Here is a 26,347-nt window from a genome sequence, read left to right on the forward strand (position 1 = left end):
ACGCTAAGATGGAAATTGTAAAAATCATGTTATGTGACTTTTTAAACAAACAAACAAAAAATATATATATATATAATTTATGCTTAGACAAGCTCTCGACCGAATTTTAATTGTACAGAAAAAAAAACAAGGGTCACGTACATGTTCGATTACATTTAAAAAAAAAAAATCATCGAACATCCAAAATTACCGATTACTAATCTCCAGTGTTCTTCGTAGGTGTCCCAGAGATGGCACTTCCGGCGCCTTTTTCCGAGTCCGAACAATTTGAATTTCGTTTCGTAAATACCGACAATCTAAGTGAGTAACTTTCACGCTTGACATTTCCGAACGAATATCAACATTGAACTCGACAGTTTCAAATGTCCATTAATGTCCGAAGTGCACCGAAATTCGATGAATTATCGTGAATTATCTTATCTGCGATAATAAACGCCGCCCGTATCGCATTAACCGAATCGAGGGTTTCGTTGCTTCCGCGTGATAAAATCTCGACATAGTATCGACATTAAAGTACCACATCGGCAAGAAGTTTTCTTTCCATTGAAAGAGCTTCCAATAAATTGCTACGATTCGGAAAACGTTCCGTATCCGAACGAATTACGAACCGGTTAGCGAGACCGATCGGCCGCTCGATCGCCGGCAAACAGGTTGAAAGGAAAAGGACCGATCGGATCTCTATATACGGCAGGACGCGGGGATCCCGCGTTGCGCCGCGAGTCTATTACCGACGGCATATCGGTAGACGGAGAAAGTTGATTGGCTCGGGGCGGCGATCCCGGCGACGGTGGTTGGCGGGAGGGAGAGGGCGAATCAGCGCGGTCGGGCACGTAGCGCCGGGCTGTCAGTCGGTGAACGGAATCCGTGTCGCGTGGTTCAGTCGCTGGAAGCGAGTCGAAGGGTGCGAGTGGTTCGAGAGCTTCCGTGCAAGCTCGTCGGAGAACGGACAGAGCAGACGGGCCTGTTTTGTGCGCGATAACGGTCTCCTCTCGCGATCGTGTCCACCGATTAGAATGCGGTGAAGTGTGAAACAATTACGTGGTCCTGGGCGCGGCGTGCGGCGACTCAGGCGGCAGGAAAAAGGGCTAGTAGCAAGCTGGCCGGCATGTGCACGCAGTACACCGCCGTCGCCGCTGTCCTTATCGCGATGTTCCTCTGCCGTGTTTGCTCCGCCGAGGAGCAGCCCGGGTCCTCGCACGATCCCTGCAACGTCACCGGCGACGGACGGGAGTTTGTTTGCCGGGGAGCCGGATTCCTGTCCATCCGGCAGCCACTGGACCCGGTCGTCTCGCTCGTGAACATCACCAAACTGTGAGTACACATAATCCGACATATATAGTTTCGATTAATTATACAGCGACCGAAATAACGACGGGTTCGTCTTATTAGGTTCTCTCGTTATAGTATTTCCATTTGAATCGATCTTTCTCCTTAGAATCCAGAAACGGTAGATCGATTCTATCGAATTGGCTGAATCCAACGATGAAACGATGTACAACGTGTCACGGACTGTACATATACGCGCGGTATCGGATAAATCACGATTGTTGTTGGAATATTTCGAGTATTTTTCGAGCAGAGATACGTCAACGTGAAACACGTTGTTGTGTCACGAAAATAAGATTAACCTATCGATATTTTTCGGCCATCGTACTATGTACATATCCGGTTCCACGAAACGATGAATGGAAACGGGCCGCGCGCGAGCCTCTCTCGTGAATCAAACTGTTTTGTTTATTCGATCCTGCGGACGTGCGGACGCTCGTTCGAATCGCGCTTTGGCGGTTTTTTTTTCTTTTTTGTTTACTGCGTAGTAGAATTTCGCCTGACAGCACCTGGTTGCGCGTTATATCCTTTTGCGACGCGCGATAAATTTCGACGGAACGTTTCGTTTCCTTTTTTTTCTTTTTTTTTTCTTTTTCTTGTATTTTGTTTCGCTTTTCGGAACGTCGTTGGAAAATGCGCGGGATTTTAGAGCGGACCTCGTCGCGGTATTCGCGCCATTCTCGAGTCGCGCGGTTAATACGTTTGATCAATTTAGGAATCGACCGACGGAATATTAATTCCGGTTATCACGGGTGTAATTATAGTTCGCGTATCGGCACGTGAGCTGCTCTGTGATTTACGATCGCGTAATAACGTTCTGAATAGCCGTTTAGAAAGTATGCGTAATTTTGCGATGCGTCGAAAGTTAATGACGCACACCCTGAATTGTCTTCTCTCTCTCTCTCTCTCTCTTTTTCTCTCTCTCTCTCTCACTCTCTTTTCTCTCTCTCTGCCTCCGTAGGCAGTTTTCAAGCGGTTTAGTCATGTGAAGGTCCTTCAAAGTTCGGTCATGAAGTATTTAAAAGGCTTGAAAGTCTTGGAGGCCTTCGAACACACTCGCCGTCACAGAATTTCTTCGCTAATAAGAGAACCTCGCGAGAAGACCGCGCTCAACTTTGTCTCTTTATAAATTCACGTTGGTGTTCCCTCCGATGAAACGTCGCGTTCGTTACAGATCCGCTAAAATTAGAGCAACGTAGGAAAGCACGTAAAACAGTTACCGGTTTGGCTAGAGGTCATCGGTAGTAATTACCGAGGAGGAGTTAATTATCTGCGACCATTGGTCGTGTGACCAGCTAAGTTGGCGAATCGATTCGATGGTTAATTAAGAGTGGCTACCCGTAGTCGCCGATGATCGAGTAATAATAGTTGCTAATTCTAAATGATCGTTACTTATGAAAATGATCGTCAAGGGTCAATATAATGACCAACAATGGTTATTAACCCTTTGCACTCGAGGCTATTTTAAGTGAAAATATAAAATCATTTTTCTAACTTATAGTATTTCTACTTTATATAAGAAAATGCATTTTATGCATGTGAAATTGACACTTAGCACTCGCGCAACAATTACACTCTGAACAATTTTTAAAAATCTAAACTTTGTCAGAAATTATTATATTATATTATATTATATATATTATATATTAATACTATATTATATTATATTATATTATATTATATTATATTATATTTATTATATATTAATACTAATATTATATTATATTATATTATATTATATTTATTATATATTAATACTAATATTATATTATATTATATTATATTATATTATATTATATATATTATATATTAATACTATATTATATTATATCATATTATATAATCATTACGTTTGTCAAATTATCTTGAAAGATGATATAACAAATTTTAGTGCTGCCTCAGAGTCACCACTCGACTGCAAAGGGTTAATAAAGAATCGCAAAGCGATTGCTAGTGGACACTTTCTTTTCATCGTTGCCGATCATTGTCGATCAATTATGGCTGACATAAACGGTCATTCTATCTTCAATAGCAACTATTTATTATTCACGGCTAATACGAACAATCTCTAATTGTCGCTAAAAAGACTGTTGTTATGCAAAAGAAAATTAACCCTTTCCACTCGAAGCCATTTCAACTGTAAATCGAAATGAATTCTTCTGACTTATGGTACTTCCATTCTATATGACAAACTGCATCTTATGCATACGAAATTCATAGTCTTGCGACTCGTACAACGGTTAGGCTTTTTACAATTTCTTACGTCTAGACTTTTACAATATAAAAATTATCTTGGAGCGCGATGTTCAACAATTTTAACACGTTCCGTGCCGAGCTTTTTTTACTCGAATCTTCACACTTTGATATTTTACTAAAACTCGATGTATTACGTGCAATTATTCATTCTCGTACACGTAACAACGTAACAAAAACTTATCAACGCCCATTCTTGCGGTGGAAATTGATTCTTCGGTTCTAAATTTCTTGTAAACAATTTGTTCGGTTCGCTAAGTAAACATGCAAGCGTGTACCATCGATGGTACACGTGGCACGGAACGTGTTAATGGTGCCCCAGAGTCACCGCTCGAGCGCAAAGGGTTAACGCGATCACCCATGATCAAGAGATCGCAAGTGAAATTTTCAGGAAAACCGACTCCTCCGGATATTTCGCTCGAAATTTCTATCGTCCTAGAAAATGTTTGCGCTGCCGCGCGCCGCAATGCCACGGTAGAAAATGGCCAAAGCATTCGAGCGCTAGTTCGTGGATGCGTGGGGAATAGTGGGTTGACTTGCGTGTCACGTAGAAAACAGACGTTCCCGGTAGTAGCCGTAACGGCGGAACCACCTATCCGAAAGCATAGCCGGCATACGGTATAAAGAGCATACGCTGTTTTATGCCGGACGGCGAAGGAATGCCGGGAAAAACGAAACGGCCGGGCACACATACGCAAACACAAACACGAGACCGATCCAACTTTTTTCTGGCCTGGATTCCATCCGAAAGTATTCCGCGGGACACTTGCCCGTAGTTTTCGTACAAGCACTCGGAAACCGTCGCGCTTTTGGTCTTCCTCTCTCGTCGAACTTTTCCCGACGCGTACTACTGCGCGTATAAACCGATAGTGACACGGAAAAGACGAACGCGAAGAACGAAGGGACCGATGCTTTCATATTTTTGTCGGGATTCATATTTCTTTGCCAAATCTCGACTTGTCCGGTAGTTGTCCTTAAATGAAATTATTGAATGTTGGACGATATATATTGTAACATCCTTAAATAAAATTGTAGAACGTTGGACAATATTGTAGGACCCTTAAATAAAATTGTAGAACGTTGGACAATATTGTAGGACCCTTAAATAAAATTGTAGAACGTTGGACAATATTGTAGGACCCTTAAATAAAATTTTAAAGCCTTGGACAATATTGTAGGACCCTTAAATAAAATTGTAGAACGTTGGACAATATTGTAGGACCCTTAAATAAATTGTAAAACCTTGGTCAATATTGTAGGGCCCCTAGATAAAATTGTGGAACGTTGGACTATATTGTAGGACCCTTAAATAAAATTGCAAAACCTTGGACGATATTATAGGACCCTTAAATAAAATTGTGGAACGTTGGACTATATTGTAGGACCCTTCAATAAAATTGTAGAACGTTGGACAATATTGTAGGACCCTTAAATAAAATTGGAGAACATTGGACAATATTGTAGGACCCTTAAATAAAATTGTAAAACCTTGGGCAATATTGTAGGGCCCTTAAATAAAATTGTGGAACGTTGGACTATATTGTAGGACCCTTAAATAAAATTGCAAAACCTTGGACGATATTGTAGGACCCTTAAATAAAATTGTAGAACGTTGAACAATATTGTAGGACTCTTAAATAAAATTGCAAAAGCTTGGATAATATTGTAGGACCTTTAAATAAAATTGCAAAACCTCGGACAATATTGTAGGATCCTTAAATAAAATTGCAAAACCATGGACAATATCGTAACACCCTTAAATAAAATTGTAGAACAGTTGGACAATAACGTAAGACCCTTACATAGATATATAAATTAATAATTAATAACAATTGATAATATAAATATACAATATAACATAATATACATAATACAAATATTACACTACAATATAAATATTGGTAATATTTTCCAGCAATTTGTTCCCTTTCATTCTATGCTCTTTGCTTCCAAGCGCGATCCCTTTCAACGGAAAAAGACCGACGGTTCTGGAAGAGGGGACCGCGAGTCGCATCGACCGTCGACGATAAATTCAAATTACAATAAAATCGGCGTTACGGCTCGGTCCGGCGAGCCTCGAGCTAAAACTGTAAGGGTAACTATAATTGTACGACCGACCGCCGGGGTTTCCCAAGGAGCCTCGTAAATTCTGCCAAAGGAAGATCCCGATGACTTAGATCCGCGAGGCGGTTTTATCATTATTGCGACGGTAAACGTCCACCGCGCCGTCGAAATCAGCGATTTATGGGGTGATGATTGCCTCGAGGCTAGTAGAGAACACGCTTTGAATATCGCTTCGCCAGAGATTAAAACGGAGACGCGAACTTAGGAGAGCCCTGCAGAAATTGTTTATGCGCCGATCAATTCTTCATCGTTTTAGCTCCCGGCCGAGAAATTGATCGCCTCGTGACAATGAAATGAAATGAAATGAAATGAAATCGATTCCCTCCGGGCATGAAAATCGGAGTTTCATTAATATTTCGAAGGTCCTCGGCCTGTCCAGGCTCCTCTGCCATGGAATTTGTCACAGAATTTTGTCGAACGTCCTGCGATTTTATTTAACGGTCTTTTATAATATTGTCCAACGTTTCTACGATTTTATTCAAGGGTTTTACATTATGCTCGAACGTTCTACGATTTTATTCAATGGTTTTGCAATACGGTCGTACATTCTATAATTTTATTTAATGGTTTTGCAATACCGTCGAACGTTCTATAATTGTATTCAATGGTCTTACAGTGTCGTAGAACGTTCTACAATTTTATTTAACGAACTTACAATATCATAGAACGTTCTACAATTTTATTTAACGAACTTATAATATCGTTGATCGTTCTACAATTTTATTTAACGAACTTACAATATCGTCGAACGTTCTACAATTTTATTTAACGAACTTATAATATCGTCGAACGTTCTACAATTTTATTTAACGAACTTATAATATCGTTGAACGTTCTACAATTTTATTTAACGAACTTACAATATCATCGAACGTTCTACAATTTTATTTAACGAACTTACAATATCGTCGAACATTCTACAATTTTATTTAATAGTTTCAATAATACCGTCAAATGTTCTATAATTTTATTTAACAGTTTTACTATACCGTCGATCGTCTAATAATTTTATTCAACGGTTTCACAATACCGTCGATCGTTTAACAATTTTATTTAACGGTCTTGCAATATAGTCGAACGTTCTACAATTTTATTTAATAGTTTCACAATACCGTCGACCGTCTAATAATTTTATTTAACAGTCCTACAATACCGTCGATCGTCTAACAATTTTATTCAACGTTTTCACAATACCGTCGATCGTTTAATAATTTTATTTAACAATCTTGCAATATAGTCGAACGTTCTACAATTTCATTTAATAGTTTCAATAATACCGTCGATCGTCTAATAATTTTATTTAACAGTTCTACAATACCGTCGATCCGTTAATAATTTTATTCAACAGTTTCACAATACCGTCGATCGTCTAACAATTTTATTCAACGTTTTCGCAATACCGTCGATCGTCTAACAATTTTATTTAACGGTCTTGCAATATCGTCGAACGTTCCGCGATGTTATCCGACGGTCGAACATTTCGCAATTTTCTACGGCGCGAGGCGAACAACAAGCTCCGTTATTTAACGCGAGAATCGATATTAACGCGATCTTACCCGTGAACCAGGAAGACAGGGAAACGTTCGCGCAATCTGCTAGCTGCGCGCGTAATTAGCTGCAGCCGGCGGTGCTGCATCAGTAGTATTAGACTGCACATTGTCAGACGCGGTGCTTAGACTGCGACGAAGCCGGCGAACAGTCGCGGAAACAATATTATTCCCCTTGTCGCGAGGAAACAACGAGATAAGCGCGTCGTTCGCGTGTAACGTTGATCGTACAAAAAAGAAAAAGAGAAAAGAAAAAAGAAGAAACAAACCGAAGAACATTGCGTCGAGAGACTCGCGCGGCCGGAACATCTTCGCGAGTCTCCTCGACCAATATTTCCACGGGCTATCGAACGATAAGCGATCGCGGAATTATTCAAGGGACAAAACGCGCGACCCCTTGGGACAGAGGGGGGAGAATCATCGTGTCCCAGATTCCTCGCGGAATATTCGTTTTATACGTTTCCGTTCGCGGGGGGGAGGAGAGGCGCCCGGGTTCTCCCTCGGCGGCGAAGTTATTGATAGCGCTAGAAACAAGCTTCTCCAGTTTTACTGGCTTTTCCCGGCGGGGTGTTTACACTTCAAGGCTGCGAAATTTAGTAACAAACACGCAATAAAGCTCGCATTAATGCCGCGGCCGCGCGCCGCGCTTGTGCCATTACCGCGCGTTCAAGTCACCGGGCCGCGCGCGGTACGCGTTAAATCATGCTCGCCGGCTCCATTATACGGGACAACATCTCGTTGCCATGAGTTTTCCATCGAAACACGCATCGGAGCCGCGCGAAACGAGCGGAGGACGCGAAACGCCGTGGAAAAATCGTTGCTCGAGAAGATTTTTCTTTTGCTGCAACGACTTCTTCGTTTTGCTTCGCGATTTCCGTCTCGATGAACGTTCTGACAGGCTTCGATGAACGCACGGTTTCGTAAATAATTAATTAATACGATATGGACGCCGTCGAAATGCGTCGGACGCGCGACAAATGCGCGCGTTATTTTCCGAAAACGCTGGCTCGTCGAATCGCAAACGTTCGAAGACCGGGCAGACGGCCCAGACGCGATCAAACTAGCGTAAACAATAATTATACTCGTTCGACGAGAGAGTAACAGTATACTCGGCGTATCGGGGGCGGTGCTCGAGCGTGATTTAGGTACTCGGCGGTCGCATTCCCGTTTGTTCTTCGAGAAACAAGAATTGGCCAAGTTCGAGCGACGATAACTCCGCGAGAAATCATCGTAGGACGACGACTCTGTTTTCAAACGAAAGCTTGAAACCTCTGCTCCAAGATCGTATTCTTGGATTTTAAGTTCGATATATCCTCGCCGCGGCAACTCTTTAATTGCGAGGCCGCGTTGTCGTCGCGATCGGATACGCGATCGGCAAGTTCGACGAAACGCACGGACGTTGGAAAATTTTTTTCGGAGACGCCGTTTCCGGTCGAAGGAAGCTCGATCCTTCGCCTTTAATCTAAAAAAAACGAAAGCTGGCTGCGATTTTTGTTCGCGAAGTTACGGAACTTCGAAACAAACCCTGTTAACGCGAGCTCCGATTCCGCGACGAAGACGCGAGGGTTGCTTCGAAGCGCTGTAACGTCGCGAGAAAAAATCGCAGCCGAGTTTCTCTTTTTTTAAATTAAAGGGGAAGACGGCCCAGACGCGAGCAAACTAGCGTAAACATTAATTATACTCGTTCGAGAGAGTAACGGTATACTCGCAATATCGGGGCGGTGCTCGAGCGTGATTTAGGTACTCGGCGGTCGTATTCCCGCGAGTGGATAAATAAACGGCGGCGAAACAAATCGCGGCAGTTTAGAGCCGACAGCCTGTTTCCGGATCGATCGGAGGAACAATCGCTTCGGTGAAACAATAACGCCGCCGATAATTCTGCGCGATTCGTTTCGCGCGTATCGGGACAATTCGATCCGCGAATTAATCCGCGCGGATCCCTCGATTAATCAGCGGATCCTCCTCGCCGACGAGGGCAAACAAATTGCTCCCGCTTTCGTTGTTTCCTCCGACCTCGTCCTGGTTTCGCGTCGTTCCTAGATTACTCGCGATTCGATCCTTCTCGAGGTAATAATGATCGCGATCCCTTGGAAGGGAGCATCGTGCGATCCAGCGAGCGAATTAAGCGAGCGAATTAAGCGAGCGATCTGAGCAAACGTTCGTGGAAATCGCACGAAGACGATCCTCGTTTACGCTGCTCGCAACGCGATACCCAACGAGGAATGCCACGGGACCGCTTCTACATAAATTCCATTGTTCTCCCGATTCTAAACGACGTCCGATAAAGTATCGACTGTCTTCGGACCGAGAAGGATCGGTCTCTCGTAGGTAGGTATGTAGGTCGGCAGCGTCGTCATCGGTACTTGCGCGGTTCGCGCGACCGTTACTAGGAACTTCTGCCTTTAGGATATTTTTCCACGCCGGGATTCTATTTTCCTTGTTCGCGGAACGACTTCTACGCGCGATTTTTCCTATGATATATGGTAGCTGGCGCAGCCTGGAAACGTTTCAGAGATTGTGGGAATAGTTTGGGACGACTGGGAAAATTGTGGATAGTCTGGACCAGTTCTAGGATCTTTGGGAAAAATTTTTCGAGGCTTTGGGAAATTTCTGGAGGCTTCGGGAAATTTCTGGAGGCTTTGGGAAATTTCTGAAGGCTTTGGGAAATTTTTGGAAGCTTTGGGAAATTTCTGGAGGCTTTGAGAAATTTCTAGAGCTTCTAGGAAATTTCTGGAGACTGTGGAAAATTTCTGGAAGCTTTGGGAAATTTCTGGAGGCTTTGGGAAATTTCTGGAGCCTTTGGAAAATTTCTGGAGCCTTTGGAAAATTTCTGGAGCTTTTGGAAAATTTCTGAAGGCTTTGGGAAATTTTTGGAAGCTTTGGGAAATTTCTGGAGGCTTTGAGAAATTTCTAGAGCTTCTAGGAAATTTCTGGAGACTTTGGGAAATTTCTGGAAGCTTTGGGAAATTTCTGGAGGCTTTGGGAAATTTCTGGAGGCTTTGGGAAATTTCTGAAGGCTTTGGGAAATTTCTGGAGGCTTTGGGAAATTTCTAGAGACTCTGGGAAATTTCTAGAGCCTCTAAAAAATTTCTAGAGCCCCTGTCAAATTTCTAGAGCCTCCGAGAAATTTTTAGAACCACTAAAAAATTTCTAGAGTCTCTGGGAAATTTCTAGAGCCTCTAAAAAATTTCTAGAGCCTCTAAAAAATTTCTGGAGCCTCTGAAAAATTTCTAGAGCCCCCGTAGAATTTCTAGAGCCCCTGTAAAATTTCTAGAGGCCCTAGAAAATTTCCAGAGCCTCTGGGATAATGTTAGGATCTCTTTAAAAGCTATGGAAAGTTTGAAAAACTTCTAGGCCCTTCGGAAAACGTTGCAGAATGTCTGAAAAAAATCTACACTATTCCTGGAAAAATCGTAGCGCCTCCGAGAACTCGTGGAACGCGTAGCACGACGGTCGCAGAGACTTCTAAAACTAGGATCGTAAATCCTAGGAAAAGGAATGAAAAGAAAAGAAAATAGAACGGTCAATCGGTGCGATCGGTCGCGGACGACCGGAGGAAATCGGTGAGTAATGGGAATTGTTGGCGAGCCCCGGCACGGGTGAAGCCGGCGTTCGATTCGAACGAACGGGCTGATCAAATTGGAGTAATTAACGAGAAAGCTTTACGATCGTTCGACGAAAGGATGAATGAAAGTGTTTCGGCCGGCGAGCGCGTATATGCCGGTCGGTTCTTCTGCGTGAACCAGGGGGGCCGGTGGCGCGCGGCTTTTCTATAAATATTTTGGATGTTGCGGCGTGCGGCAGCGGTGCTTTTAAAGCGACGTGATTTATTTTTCTCGAGGCGGGAGATTAATCGCGGTACGCGCGGTGAGATATCGGTCGTTGAAAGCGCTGATGTACAGCTGTCTTTACGTAATAAATGGAGCAAACTGTTGATCGCGAAACGATTGCCAGGAATGGACACCCGGCTCGCGAGGAAAATCTCTGTCCTCGATGCCCGATCGCGATCCCCCGGGGCCGCGAGATCCCCTCCTCGAATTTTTATCAGCTAAATCCATCGATTCCGTTTCGCAAAGGACACCGCTTCGATACGAACTACTATTTGAACGGTCTTATCGAATTATGGTACGTCAAAATGTTCAAAATTATGGTACCTCCGGGAAATGAGCGATTCCTAAGATCATTTGAAGCAACTTTTTCCTTTGCGAAAATTCAATCCGCGGCTTCGTTCGCGAGTTATTGACGAAAATACATTGCCCAATGAGAAGGGAGCTTGTCAGGCGCTAGGCGGCCGAGCCAATCAGCGGAACCGGGCGTCGACTGCTCGCTAGCGCGACCGCCTCGCGCCAGCAGGCTGGCACCTCGTTGGTCAACGTTTGTTCGTTAATAACTCGTTAACGATGCCTCGGAGAACATTTTCGTAAAGGAGAAAGTTACTTCAAATGACCCCGGGAATATTTCCGTGTATTAATATTTCCTCTACAGCTTCGCGATCCGATTGAAAATACGTTCGACTTCACGGCGGTCGATCCGAGAAGAATTCTCCGAGCGCGAGGATTCAGATTCGCCGATCTTTCGACAGAAGTTCGTCCGTCTCGATCGTTACGTCGGAATTATCGCTATTATTTCGCGCGGGCGCGTCGCACGATCCTGGAGACCGGCCAATGCCATTCGCAAGAAAAGTTCTCCGTTTCTTATCTAAGTCCGCGAGATCTTTGGAGATTTCAATATTATCTTTGGCAGGCGGTGCGCGTACAATCGGGTTTTATTCGGAGACCGTAAATTAATTGTACGAGACCGCGGATTTCGTTGCTGTTGATTTTATGACGGAAACGAGCAGCCGTGGTTGACGAAAATATGATAATTGCAGTGTTCGACCTCGAACGAGAATCGCTCGGAAACGAGCACGGTTTCGACCGTTTATTTTGTAAGCGATGCAAAAGTCAGTTTCTGTTTTTAAATGAAATATCGTATAGTTCGTGGATTAATTTAGCGTAACCTTTTTATTTGCAACTAAAACAATTTACTTAGACAATTTACTAAAACAATGTACTAAAACGATACGGTATTGCCAAATGCGCTCGTCCTACCATTTTCACCCGAGAATTTTTCGGATCGGAATAATCGTTCGGATTCCACGAAATCTGTTTTTCGTATCTCCGAGCGAGCACGAAAGCTCTTCTTCCCTCTGTATATCGCGCAGCTTCCACTCGCGCCCGTTCCAAGCCCGATCGATCATTGAGAATCACTGTGTATTTCCCAATCCGCGTGCTCTGTCTTCTATTTTTTGTCCGCGAGCGGACGGGACGATTCATTTTTATCGGTTTATTTTGCCTGGCCGATCGAAACGGGTCCGTCCGACCGGAAATAAGATTTCGCTTTCGCGGCGCACCGGCGAAAATTCAATCTGCTCGCAGGAGAATCCGCTCGCGCGCGCGCGCGCGTGTTCGCCTTTTCGCGATTGCTGCCGGAAAATTTCATCGAATCCGTCAACTTCCGAGGGGGAGTCTTTCGATTATCCGAACTTTCTTAATTGCATCGCAGCTCTCCAAGTTTCTCGTATACCTCTGTCCGGAACACTCCCCCCCCCTCCCCCTCCGCCGATCTAACAAAGTTTCTGTGCCAGTGACGCTCGCGAAATTTCGCGGAACGAGGAGCAAAGAGATATGATCGTAAACTGTCCTAACCACTGGTTGATCGTTCTCTTTATCTTCTGGAATTGGATGCCTTTCTCGAAGCCGTAGAATTCTCGCTGCAGAGGTCTTGCAGTTTTTCCGGCAGTCTGTGATCTTTTTATAATGGTTCTATAATTGCTCCAGCAGCCTACGATATTTTTACGGAAGCTCTGGAATTTTTTCAGTAGCCTTCGAATATTTTTCGAACGCCCTAGAATTGTTTCAGAAGTCTTAGAATATTTTTCGAACATCCTAGAATTGTTTCAGAAGTCTTAGAATATTTTTCGAACATCCTAGAATTGTTTCAGAAGTCTTGGAATATTTTTCGAACATCCTAGAATTGTTTCAGAAGTCTTGGAATATTTTTCGAACATCCTAGAATTGTTTCAGAAGTCTTAGAATATTTTTCGAACGTCCTAGAATTGTTTCAGTAGCCTTCGAATATTTTTCAAACACCCTAGAATTGTTTCAGTAGCCTTTGAATATTTTTCAAATATCCTAGAATTGTTTCAGTAGCCTTCGAATATTTTTCAAACACCCTAGAATTGTTTCAGAAGTCTTCGAATATTTTTCAAACACCCTAGAATTGTTTCAGAAGTCTTAGAATATTTTTCGAACACTCTAGAATTGTTTCAGAAGCCTTCGAATATTTTTCAAACACCCTAGAAATTTTTCAGTAGCCCTCGAATATTTTTCAAACACTCTAGAATTGTTTCAGAAGCCTTCGAATATTTTTCGAACACCCTAGAATTGTTTCAGAAGCCTTCGAATATTTTTCGAACACTCTAGAATTTTTCTAGTGGCTTTTTTTACGAAGGTTCTACAATTTTTCCAATTGCGTCCACTGTCCAAAGCAATCAGGTAGGGGATCTAGTAACGAGACAACCGCTTGCCAATGAAGGATCACGTACTGTCACGGACACGGTTAATTTCATAACGCTTGGGGCGGACACTTTCATGTTACGCATAATCGATCGACGTTACGTGGATACCTTTCTCCGTGTTGCACCACTAACTCGTCAACGATTATCAGATCCTCCCAACCGTAAGCTTTATTTCGTTCACCGACTAGCAATTATCTCCTGGACGATCTAACACGTTGCTTCTGTCTGTCATTCTGAAAGTTTCTTGCCTAGGAAACGATCATTTGTTGCGTTGAATGCGAAGAAATTGGGTTAGGAACGGGGATTGGAAAGTGTCTAGAATTTTTCTAATGCCGCTAAAATTGTTCCAGAGACTCTGAACATTTTTTAAAGTCTGTACACTTTTTCGGAAGGATTTACAATTTTTTCAGAGGGCTCTAAAATTTTGCAGAAGGCTCTACAGTTTTTCAGAAGGCTCTACAATTTTTCAGAAGGCTTTACAATTTTGCAGAGGGATTTGTAATTTTGCAGAGGGCTCTAAAATTTTGCAGAAAGCTCTAAAATTTTGCAGAAAGCTCTAAAATTTTTCAGAAGGCTCTAAAATTTTTCAAAAGGCTCTACAATTTCTTAGAGGGCTCTACAATTTCTTAGAGGGCTCTACAATTTCTTAGAAGGCTCTACAATTTTTTAGAAGGCTCTAAAAATTTTCAGAAGGCTCTACAATTTTTCAAAAGGCTCTACAATTTCTTAGAAGGCTCTACAATTTTTTAGAAGCCTCTACAAATTTTCAGAAGGCTCTACAATTTTTCAGAAGGCTCTACAATTTTTCAGAAGGCTCTACAATTTTTTAGAGGACTCTACAATTTCTCAGAGAGCTCTACAATTTCTCAGAAGGCTCTCAAATTTCTCAGAAGGCTCTCCAATTTCTCAGAAGGCTCTACAATTTTTCCCGAGGTCCCAGAATTTTTCAAACGTTCGCTCAATCTTCCTGGAGGCTTTCCAATCTTTCCAGAACCTCCACAATCTTTCCCAAAGATTCCCAAATATCCCTCAAAGTTCCTGGAAACGAAATTTCAAGATGAAATTTCAAGATGAAAAAGTTCGCAGATAAGAAGCCCGCACCCATCCGCTTGGAAACGTTCGCTAGGCGATCCAACGAACCCGAGGGCGAAGATAAAAATTGAATATCGGGGAGATAATGGGGAGAGCGATGAATGCAAAAAGAAGTTAGTGGCGCGGTCGTTATGGTTACTGTGCGGTGCATAATCGAGGCGGGCACGTGCTCGCAGGCTGATAGGTATTATGCGGGTTCGCGGAGGGTGCGCGTGCCCCGACGAGGAAAGTGATGTATCCGGTGCAGATGTGACACGAATATTTCCGGATTACGGTGTCTCGATTGGCGGAGCCCCTCTCTATCTCTCTCGAAAGAGAGAAACAGAGAGAGAGGGAGAGAGAGAGAGAGAGATTCTTTCGGCTCGGCCACAATGTCCCCGGCCCGATGTCGTCGTCGCGACGCAGAATTACCAACGAAGAATGCAGATTCGTCGTCGACGAACCGTGCGGACCGTTCCTTTTTGTTTTTTAATCCTCACTGTGCCCCTCTCCCCTTCTCTCCTCCCCCTTCTCGCTCTCTTTTTCTCCGTCCTTCTATCGCATTCCGAGATACTCTGGCCTGGGTTCGGCAAGCCGGGGTCCGCATTCGTTCCGACCCATATTGCGATTCGTCACACGGATGGAATCTAGCGCGGCATTCGCGAGCCACCTCTTCGAAATTGATTTTTGCATAGTTGCCGACAGTCCGCGACGGTTTTCAGCCGTCCCTGGGACCGGGATCAAGTTCAACATCTGCTCCAGTTCAGAGTTCGCTGCGCGGGTTGCTTACGGAAAGCCGAATTTTTGCGGGGCTGCTCCTCGTCCGGATGCCGTACGAGCACGGAACAACTCGAAATCGAGTCTCGGATCGCGCCTCGAAGTTCGAATAACAATTAACGCGTCAACTTCCGCGAATCAACCCCTGATAGGGGGTTAAGTCCCAGCGAAAGTTCGTTGTTCGAGCGTACAACAAAAATCGGCCAAGTTCGAGCGACGATAACTCCGCGAGAAATCATCGTAGGACGACGACTCTGTTTTCAAACGAAAGCTTGAAACCTCTGCTCGAAGATCGTATTCTTGGATTTTAAGTTCGATATATCCTCGCCGCGGTAACTCTTTAATTGCGAGGCCGCGTTGTCGTCGCGATCGTATACGCGATCGGCAAGTTCGACGAAACGCACGGACATGGGAAAATTTTTTTCGGAGACGCCGTTTCCGGTCGAAGGAAGCTCGATCCTTCGCCTTTAATCTGAAAAAAACGGAAGCTGGCTGCGATTTTTGTTCGCGAAGTTACGGAACTTCGAAACAAACCCTGTTAACGCGAGCTCCGATTCCGCGACGAAGACGCGAGGGTTGCTTCGAAGCGCTGTAACGACGCGAGAAAAAATCGCAGCCTAGTTTCTCTTTTTTTAAATTAAAGAGGAAGAATCGAGCTTCGTTCTCCCGTGAACGGCATCCCCGAGAAAAATTTTGCGAAGTCCGTGCATTTCGTCGAAGTTGGGGCATGAAGTCGGAGCTTGCGAGGGTTCGTCGCGTTCGCAACAATATCGGAGAATTAACGACACGTTGATTACGACTCGTCGCGCGACGTGGAGCGGTGAAATAGAACACGATCGTGCACAGACGATTCCGCGAAGCAAGAATTTCGAGGACCGAAAGCGGCCGTGTAATTACCGGCGGTCTTGTCGCGCGACATTTTACGGGAGCGTCGCGACGAGACGTCGTTTCGCGGGAAACGCGCGCGCGTTTATGAATCGGTATTTTTATAGCCGCGATATTATATAACCGCGATGCGATTTCGAGGACGCGCGCGTTTCGTACTCGGAATCGTTCCCCGGGATCAGATAATAACGGAATGTGTCGAAACGCGTGTTCCTTTTCCGCGCAAGCAAACGAATCGAATTTGGCAACTGCCCGCTAGAATTTACTTTCACAACGCGAACAACGTCATGCACGCGTGATTCACGAGTCGCGTGCGTGACTCGCATAACTTACACATCGTTCTCCTATGTTTCGTCTTCGGGTACACCACCGCTCTCGTTCGGGTATTTTTATTAACCCCTTGCCGTACTTTGACGAGTCCGACTCGTCATGAAGATTTCTAATAATAACTTATTGAGTACATACGTTATTCTGTCCATTAAAATTTGAATAAAATTCTAATCTCTTGTCATCAATATTTAAGCATTCAAGTAAATTCAGGCACACACACAATAAGCATCAATTTTCTTTCCCAATCTAAGAAATTATGGTAGTCGAAAAATCTCCAATCGCAGCAACTGCGAAGAGAATGGTATGTCAAGGGGTTAAATCACGCTCTGTGGCCCACAAACGGAACACCGAGAGAGACGCGTCTTCGACGCGACGCGACGCGAAACAGCTGTTTCTCTTGTAACATTCGAAAATTCTCTTCTGTTGCACTCGGAATTTCATTCTTCGTCCGCGATCCCTGAGATATTTCTGTGCTGTACGCGTTCGTGGCCGAAGATAAGCTGATCGAGCAAGAGAAATCTTTCTCTTTCGGTAAGAATATTTCTAAAAATTTCATCGATCGTTGCTTATTATATTGTCAGCCGATTCGGACGATTCAGAAACGAGATAAAAATGTACATTGTACGTGGTGCCGCGGATTTTTTTATTTGTCGCAAACATCAGCAGACGAAATACGAAATCTTGACGAACATTTCATTCGTTCGGGAATATTGTCGCATCATTTGCGACACGGCCAAATAATTTAAGAGAGAATCTTGAGAGATCTTGCAATTAATCCGACAGTTAATCCGAATAATTGCTTGTTAAATAAATACTTATTATACGAATATAGTTATCATGCTCGATAGAGCATCACACTATACTATGACGGAGCGATTACGAAGCATTATTTTTTAAAAATAGGACAATCATTCCGACGGAAATAATTTATGAAATCAGGACAATATCATCTCGATGCGAAGGGAGCAACAAAGATCCGCCGCAGCGTCTGAACGATCCTATTTAACCGCGGTTTTAGCAGCGCATTTGTCCCCGGTAATGCATTTGCATTCGATTCGAGTGCACCGCTGGAATCCGCACGCTTTTCTATCCGAAAGTTCCCTTTGAACAGTCGCTCGCTGCATCGTCGAGTGTTCCTCAGTCTTTTTTTTCGCGGAGAGAGGCCCTCGTCCACGTCGGGCCCTCGACGGTAACAATCGCGTTTTAATTCGTGCCTGTGCACGTCTCGTTACCTCCTAATCTCGGGCGAACGGGAGCAGGCCTTTTGACCCGAAAAAGAAAGAAAGAAAGAAGCGAAGCGAGAAAGAAAGAGAGATTGAACGCGACTCGTCGTCGACGACGCGCGAGCAAACGAATCGTCGACGCGGATCCTCGAGCGTCGCGAAACTCGGCTGCAATTAAAAGTTTGTCGCGGCTGCTCGCGCATGAAAATGGATGCGCCGATGCCGTGCAGGATAATTATGAGGGCGACCGGCTTAACGAGCCGCGCGTTTTCGACCCGGCCGTCGCCGAGGAAAAATGCGGGGTCGCCGTGTGCGACGCGTTTTGGCGACGCGTCGCTCGAAAAAGTTGCGTCGCGCTGGGAAATTTCGCAACGGTCTCGAATCCATGCGTGTGCGACGCGCGGGTTCATTAGCGGATTATTTTCGTCCGTTTCGAACGATCTTCGGGAAAAATTGCACGAAATTCCGGGAGACGGGCGATCGCGACGAACGAGACGAACGAGCAGCGTCGCGTCTATTATGCAATTCGATTGCGCAATTTTTCCCGCAGCCTCGTCGATCTTGCGAATTTCGGAACGAAATATTCAGGCTAGCTGGTCCAAGGACTACTCTATCCAGCAAAAATAATCGAAAAATTCTTCCTTCAAAATTGTGATTCTCGCACGAATTCGAAGGTGAGCAATTCCGAGCGATGCCGACACCGCTTCGCCGACGGAGCGATTAATCGCGTAACTTGGTCGATCTTGCGAATTTCGGAACGAAATTTTCAGGCAAGCTGGTCCAAGGACTACTCTATCCGTCAAAAATAATCGAAAAATTCTCCCTTGAAAATTGTGATTTTTATACAAATTCGAAGATGAGCAATTTCGAGCAAAACCGTAATCGCTTCGCCGAAGCAGCGATCGATCGCGCAGCTTCGTCGATCTTGCGAATTTCCGAACGAAATTTTCAGGCTAACTGGTCCAAGGACTACTCTATCCAGCAAAAATAATCGAAAAATTCTCCCTCGAAAATTGTGATTTTTATACAAATTCGAAGATGAGCAATTTCGAGCAAAACCGTAATCGCTTCGCCGAAGCAGCGATCGATCGCGCAGCTTCGTCGATCTTGCGAATTTCGGAACGAAATTTTCAGGCCGGCTGGTCCAAAGGCAGCTCTATCGAGGAAAAATATTGCGGGAAGGCTGGCTGGAAGATTGAAATAGTAGAATACGGACAAACTCGGAGCAATCTTCGTGCATCGTTCCGGGAGCAATTGGCCGGATGGGTCTCGGGCTTGCGAGAAGTCACGAATTGAATGTTCCCGGGGCTGCTCGTCTGGGAAATTTCGCGTCTGAGAATAGGTATCACGACGACGCGAGTAATTGAAGCGGACGGCGGCGGTCCGGACGTGCACGAAACGCCTCGGAGCAATTCCGCAGCGGCGGAACCGCGTCTGGAGCCGACAGACGCGCGGGGGCGGGTCTCCCTCGCCTCGAGTTTTAACGGGACGCTAACTCGTGATAACGCCGGCCGTGTTTCCGCGCCGTTCCCGCGTCCCATAAGTTCGCGGAAAAATTCCTAGAATTCACTGACACCGCCGTCGACGTTCGCGTTCGTTGCTGCTGCCGCCGCCGCAGGCCGCGATTGTTATCGTTGCTCGCGCAGAATCGGAGAAATCTCTTTAACATTTTTATCCGGTTTCAGTTTCACGATTTTTAACACGTTCCGTGCCACGTGTACCATCGATGGTACACGCTTGCATGTTTACTTAGTGAACCGAACAAATTGTTTACAAGAAATTTAGAACCGAAGAATCAATTTCCACCGCAAGAATGGGCGTTGATAAGTTTTTGTTACGTTGTTACGTGTACGAGAATTAATAATTGCACGTAATACATCGAGTTTTAGTAAAATATCAAAGTGTGAAGATTCGAGTAAAAGAAGCTCGGCACGGAACGTGTTAATGCTAAATCAACTTGTCGCAATTTTTATAACGGCGTGTGATCGAATAAAATGGACATATTCGACGATTTCGCTTTCTCGACGACGTCTCGTTATGGTTTCGATTATTACGAAGTAAAAGAATGTGAATCGGCCCGTCGTTCGATCGGCGATTGAATTTTCAAATTGTTGAAATTTTCGAATGAATCGGCTTTTTTTTTGTTCGAGCACACGTTGCGATAGAAACGGCGAGAGACGAAATTCGCGTGGCGCGGCGCGTCTCGTACGAAATAAACGTAGTAATGCTTTCATTAACTTTATGACCGTTTAACATGGAGCACACACGATACGCTTTCTTTAAACGAAGAGACACGGATCAGCGTTCTACATCTTGTACCGCATATTAACTCCGAGTCATGGTACTCGTTCCAGATTAGAGATCTTCATGCAAATTGAAGCGTTCGGGAACCGGTTGACGAGAAGAACGTTTCTTCCGTTCTTTTAGCGAACCACAAATTAAACGTAGAAAGATGATAGTTCTCCATAGGTTGATCTGTACTTTCGTTTGCCTCGACGTCTACGTTATTGCGTAACAATGATATTAAAGAATAGCGTGGTTTCAAATTTGTTGCAGAAATTGTTGTGTTTTCGTTCGAGTATATATATATATCGTATTTTACTCTATTCTATTCTATTTTCTAGTTTTATTTGATCTATTCGATTTTATTGTACGATGTAAGTATAATTTCCTAATTAAACCTCATTGATTTCCTTACGGATTGCAAACAAGAAAATATAATGGAATAAAATCAGATAAAGTAGAATAAAATAGAATAAAATGGAATAAAATAAAATAAAATAAAATAGACTGGAATAAAATACGATAAATTGAATTCGAATGAAATGCAGAAAATTAAAACTCGCAAGGTAAAATTAAGCTCGAATAATATAGTATAAATTACACTCGAATAATATACTATAAATTGAACTCGAATAATATACTGTTGAAATTTTAGCCTCGAACAAAAATTAATCTATAGTTTACTTAGTACTAAGATACTAAGATATCGATTTACATTTTCGCCGGTTCCGTCAGCGGGCAACGACGGCGATGTAAACTGTATATAATAGATACCGCGATACATCATCACCGGTACCCATTAGATACACATCGTGCCCTTACTGTTTGGGGATCCCAGCGTCGCGTATACAATGTGAAACGCGACAAATAAACGTCTCTGATTGGTGGATAAGACGAACCCAAGAAGGGTATAAAAGAAGCGTTTTTTATTACCGGACACTCAGTAGAGTTTGGTCGCTCGATCGTTTTCGCCCATATACCTTCTCTCAATAAAGGAATAAAATAAAGTCCTTTTTAAGAAAAGAATTAGAATCATATTCATTTTCATTCCATAATCCCAATAACTATAAATTAAACTCGAATAATATAGGATAAATGAAAATGGAATAATATACAGTAAAAATGAAACTGGAATAAAATATTAACAACACGAACGACATGGAATCAACATCGAATAAGTATCGCCTCGAAAAGACAACTGAAATCGTTCGATCCGATCCGAGAAAAGGGTAATTCCCTTATTCTGTTCACGTTCTCGGCTGATCCGCGGGGTTTACGCGGCCGATACTCCGGCCGGCAGACTTTCATCCGCGGATATTTCCTAACGGGAAAGCAAAAGTTCGCGATTCCCGGCGAGCTAAAATACAAGCCGGGCTCACGCGAGCGAACACCGTGAGTTACGGTAATAGTCTGCGGTGCAATATTCGCGCGCGGCTTAATTGAATACGATATCCCCGGCGCGCGGCCGCAAAGGACGGATAGAATCGGCGCGACCGAGCTCCGCGGGATTCGCCGGGATATCTCGGGTTTCACCCGAGATCCCGAGACCCGAGACCCGGTCTATTCGCCTGTCCCGCCTGAGCAAGCCCGATCGCCGTTCGATATTCGTGTCACGATCGGCGTCCGCGGTTCTCCGAGAAAGTCGGGCTGGAAACTTGAAATAAGTCCGAAAACCATCGGGGCACGCATGTGCGGACCCATCGGGGCCCCCTCGGGCCATCTTGGGCCACCTTATTAACCCTTAAATGCATGATTTTTTGTTTTGAATTTTAAAAAATCGTTTTTTATAGGAATGTAGTCATAGGTTACGTAAAAAATAAATAAAAAAATCTAGGTAATAATATTGAGTATTTATTTTGAAAAAAAGTTGTATGTAGACTTTTGGCAACAATATGCGTTTATTACTAAAATTATTGTAGACGTGAACAAATGGTCATGTATTTGTATTATCTATTAGTATAGGAATGTTCACATTATTTATAAACGAAATGCAGCAAAGCAATTGCGATTTTTGTTGCGACACAAAGCAACCTTGCATTCGATGCACTCAGTTCGTGAAAATCCTTTGCAACCTGGAAGTTATCACCCACCACATTCGAATGTCAAAAAACATGTAACTTACTCGCCAAAAGTAATGTCAAGTCTTTTCTTTCACACATGGTCTATTGTCTATTGTTATCAACGTGTGTTCGGAAACGCAGATACTCAGGTTTTTGAATCGAATTAAGTGGAACTGGAATGTAGACAATTGGCAACAATATGCATTTAAGGGTTAATGTCTCTCACGCGTTTCCTGCTCCCGTTTCCCGGTCCCCATAGCCGCGAGACAGGCTTCCGAACGATCGCCGGCCATTTTTCTCCTTTCCGCCGCGAACAGCTGCGATTTATTCCGATAAAGGACGCCGATCGCGAGAGGCAGAAATCAGATAAAAATAAATCGTTTTAACCCTAGAAAGATAACCATATGACAACGTACGTAAAAGATAACCATACGCTTCAGAGGCGCATGCTTTTCTAAGGCGTCAATTTTATACTAACAATGGATATTTATTTAAGTTGATCTAGTCATTTTAAAGGTTTGGCATTATTGTAAAAATAAAATGCATTTATATTATATTTGTTTATATTTTAAGTAATTTTAAACTTAAATCACTAGACCTCTATGAAAAGTTAACAAAAATCAACAGTCTTCGCAGGCGCCTCTGCGACGTAGGTTATCTTTCTCGGGTTAATCGTTTTAATCGTTTCTAATGGAACGATTAGAGTACGCGTCGATTAGGGAGAATTTACTGCGAGTATCGAAGCAGATCCATTTAATTTTCGCGTCTTCGGGCGCAGAACGCGCAGAACAAAAACCATGTGAACGCGAATGTTCGAACGGAGACCGACAAGATGGCCGAACGTGGTCGCCGCATCCCGTGCAATTAGGCACGCGCGAGCGCGCGTGTTGCCGTGTTGCTTAACCCGATCGCAGATGCATGCTCGCGCCGTTAGGTTGTTTCGCCCTGGAGAAACGCCGAGCTACAGTAATTGACGCACGGTAATTGCACAGTAATTGACAGTAATTGACGCGGGGGTACATTGACGCCTCGGATTGTACACGAAAATGGACGATTTGGGGAGAGGAGATACGATTGTTCGAGCATCTCGCGGCTCGTTTTCACAGCCGACGATCGTCGACGACTATAGAAACGGGCCGCGAGGCTCGATTAATTGCATTAATCGGCCCGGCTCGCTCGAATAGGCCAGAGGCGAACTCTAGAGTTATATTATATTATATATAGTTATGTATAGTTGTCGACGATCGTCAACTATGAAAACGAGCCGTGAGGCTCGATCAATCGCATTAATCGGCCCGGCCCGCTCGAATAGACCAGAAGCGAGCTCTAGAGTTATATTATATTATATATAAGTTATATTATATATAGTTATTAGTATAGTTGTCGACGATCGTCAACTATGAAAACGAGCCGTGAGGCTCGATCAATCGCATTAATCGGCCCGGTCCGCTCGAATAGGCCAGAGGCGAACTCTAGAGTTATATTATATTATATATGTAATATGTGGATGCTTATCGAAGCAAAAAAACACAGTATGATTCGTCTAAAAATAAGAGAATCAGCAATTAAATTGTTTATGCTTCCCACTCTTACGTTGTATCTTGGACCGATGAATGAATCCCAATCTATAGCTTACACTGTTTTCACTGTCACTACTTCACCATTCGTTCTGATGGTGAGAGAATCTTTCTATCTATTCGGAGAAATACTCCGTCAAGCTTTTTTTATTCGCTTATCAGTCTCTCTCCCTGTATTCTTATTCTTCGACTGTCACCTGTCTTTTGTCCACGTAGCCGCGTCGTCGTTTCGACTCTTGACGAATTACTGCTGTGTCTGCACATTCACAGCTCACTCACACACACAGCTTACATATATAAGTTATATTATTTATAGTTATAGTATATAGTTATATATATATATATATATATATATATATATATATAATAGTATATAGTTATATATATATATATATATATATATATATATATATATATATATATATATATATATATATTATAGTATATAGTTATATAGTAGTATAGTTATATATATATTATAGTATATAGTTATATAGTAGTATAGTTATATATATATTATAGTATATAGTTATATAGTAGTATAGTTATATATATATTATAGTATATAGTTATATAGTAGTATAGTTATATATATATATTATAGTATATAGTTATATAGTTATTAGTATAGTTGTCGACGATCGTCAACTATGAAAACGAGCCGCGTATATTTTCTGCACATTTCCGTATATTTTTGTGTACAATCCAAGCGCGTCGATTACGGAGAATCGACTGTAAAACGTAGCTCGTCTCTGGAATAGATACCAGCGGGGGAGGGAGGGGGGATAAGAGATTCGGGACGAGACTATACGCGGCACCGACTCTCCGACGCGACAGTTTTTCCACGGCGCTGCGAAACTTTCCGATTGCGACGCGGTGAAAAACGACGGCTCGTAAACACGAGACGGATTTCACGTAACCGAGACCGGGGTGGATCCAGGGAATTTCGTCCCGAGGGAACGCCGGGGCGAGGAGCGACGCGACGGGACGGGATCGCGTCGGCTAACCCTCCGTTTTCGCTTCGAGACGCGTTATATACCGTCCTCCTATATCCTCGCGTTTGCTCGCATCGAGGATTGCCCGATGTTTATCAAAAGCATCGAACCCCGCCGGATTTCGATCGGAATCGAAATAAATGGCATTCGGGGGTGGGGGCTTTCCCCGCGTGATTGTTATTGCAAATTAGCCGGCGTCGCTCGCGGAAACTGCGCGCGATCGCCGATTTAGATTGCGGCTCTTTTTTTTTGGCGTTTCGAAAATGTGCGTTTCTGTGAGAATGTTTCTGTAAGAAATCGTTCTAGGAAAGATCATTCTACGAGAAATCATTCTATGTGAAATTATTCCATGAGAAATCATTCCATGAAAAATTATTCCATGAAAAATCATTCTACGAAAAATCATGCTTCATCCAAGCGCGCACACATTGTAATCGATATCGTAAGACGCTCGGGTAGACGCGCTTTTATTTATTCATTTATTTGCCTGATTTTACGGTGCCGTCTCGCCCGTTTTTGCGTTCCTACGGCCGACCGGCCAGTTTTTGTCCGACGTAATCGTGTTTTCAGTTCCTCGGAGGCTCGCCCTGAGTCGTAGGAGGAGAATGAATTGAAGAGTTGTAACCAGAATTCAATTGCCACATCTTGCCGTGTTCTCCCCGAGCGAAACGGCGGACAGAGAGGCGGTGCACCATAGAGAACGACGGGGTGAAATTGAAGGAAGGGTACTAAATTACTCATTGGCATAATACAGTTTTCCCAGGCGAAAGTTTAGCTCCCCGTTCGGTCGGGCAACGGCTCGCGAAATTTTCATTCCGATGAAATTTCGACGACGGTGTCGAGCGGGATCAAATTTTCTCTCGGCACGATCCTTGAATATCTTTTAATCGAAATAGCGATCGCCGCACTGTTGGCTTCGAGACCGTCGATAATAATTCATCGAATTATGCAGAACGAGCCTTATCTACCTTAATTTCCTCTATTCAATCGTTTCGGTGAGTTGAGAATAATGCATTAAATTCTTTCGATAATGTTCATCGATTGAAACCGCACCGACACATTTCCTTCTTATTAGAAATACCTAACATCCGTGATCCAGCGATGACTATAATAGGTCGAAATTACTATACAAGTAACAGCCATCGCGTACAAGTAACGGACATCAGTACAAACGATCGCGCAGATGCAACTTAAAACGTCGTACAGATCGTGAACTTACGCCGGATGCAATCGCGTTACACACGTTTTATCTGCGCAAAAAAGGGAGAAGTGAAGGCAAAACTGTTCGCAGAAGTTTCGGAAAGCTTCGATTACACGCCGGGGTCGGTTTGGTCGGG

The 26,347-nt window shown here is 43.6% G+C and overlaps 1 protein-coding gene across 2 annotated transcripts in view; it reads left to right on the forward strand.

Annotated features, from left to right (window-relative positions):
• The first annotated feature begins 186 nt into the window (after window positions 1-186).
• rk (G-protein coupled receptor rickets) overlaps window positions 187-26,347 on the forward strand; it is a 49,839-nt gene continuing 23,678 nt past the window's right edge. For both annotated transcript variants that reach the window (XM_033470373.2, XM_033470374.2), the window contains exon 1: window positions 187-1,311. In XM_033470373.2, coding sequence (XP_033326264.1) covers window positions 1,106-1,311 — 206 coding nt within the window. In that variant the 5' untranslated portion in view covers window positions 187-1,105. The remainder of the gene's footprint in view (window positions 1,312-26,347) is intronic.

Source organism: Megalopta genalis, chromosome 5 (genome assembly GCF_051020955.1).
Source record: "Megalopta genalis isolate 19385.01 chromosome 5, iyMegGena1_principal, whole genome shotgun sequence".
NCBI classification, from domain to species: domain Eukaryota; kingdom Metazoa; phylum Arthropoda; class Insecta; order Hymenoptera; family Halictidae; genus Megalopta; species Megalopta genalis.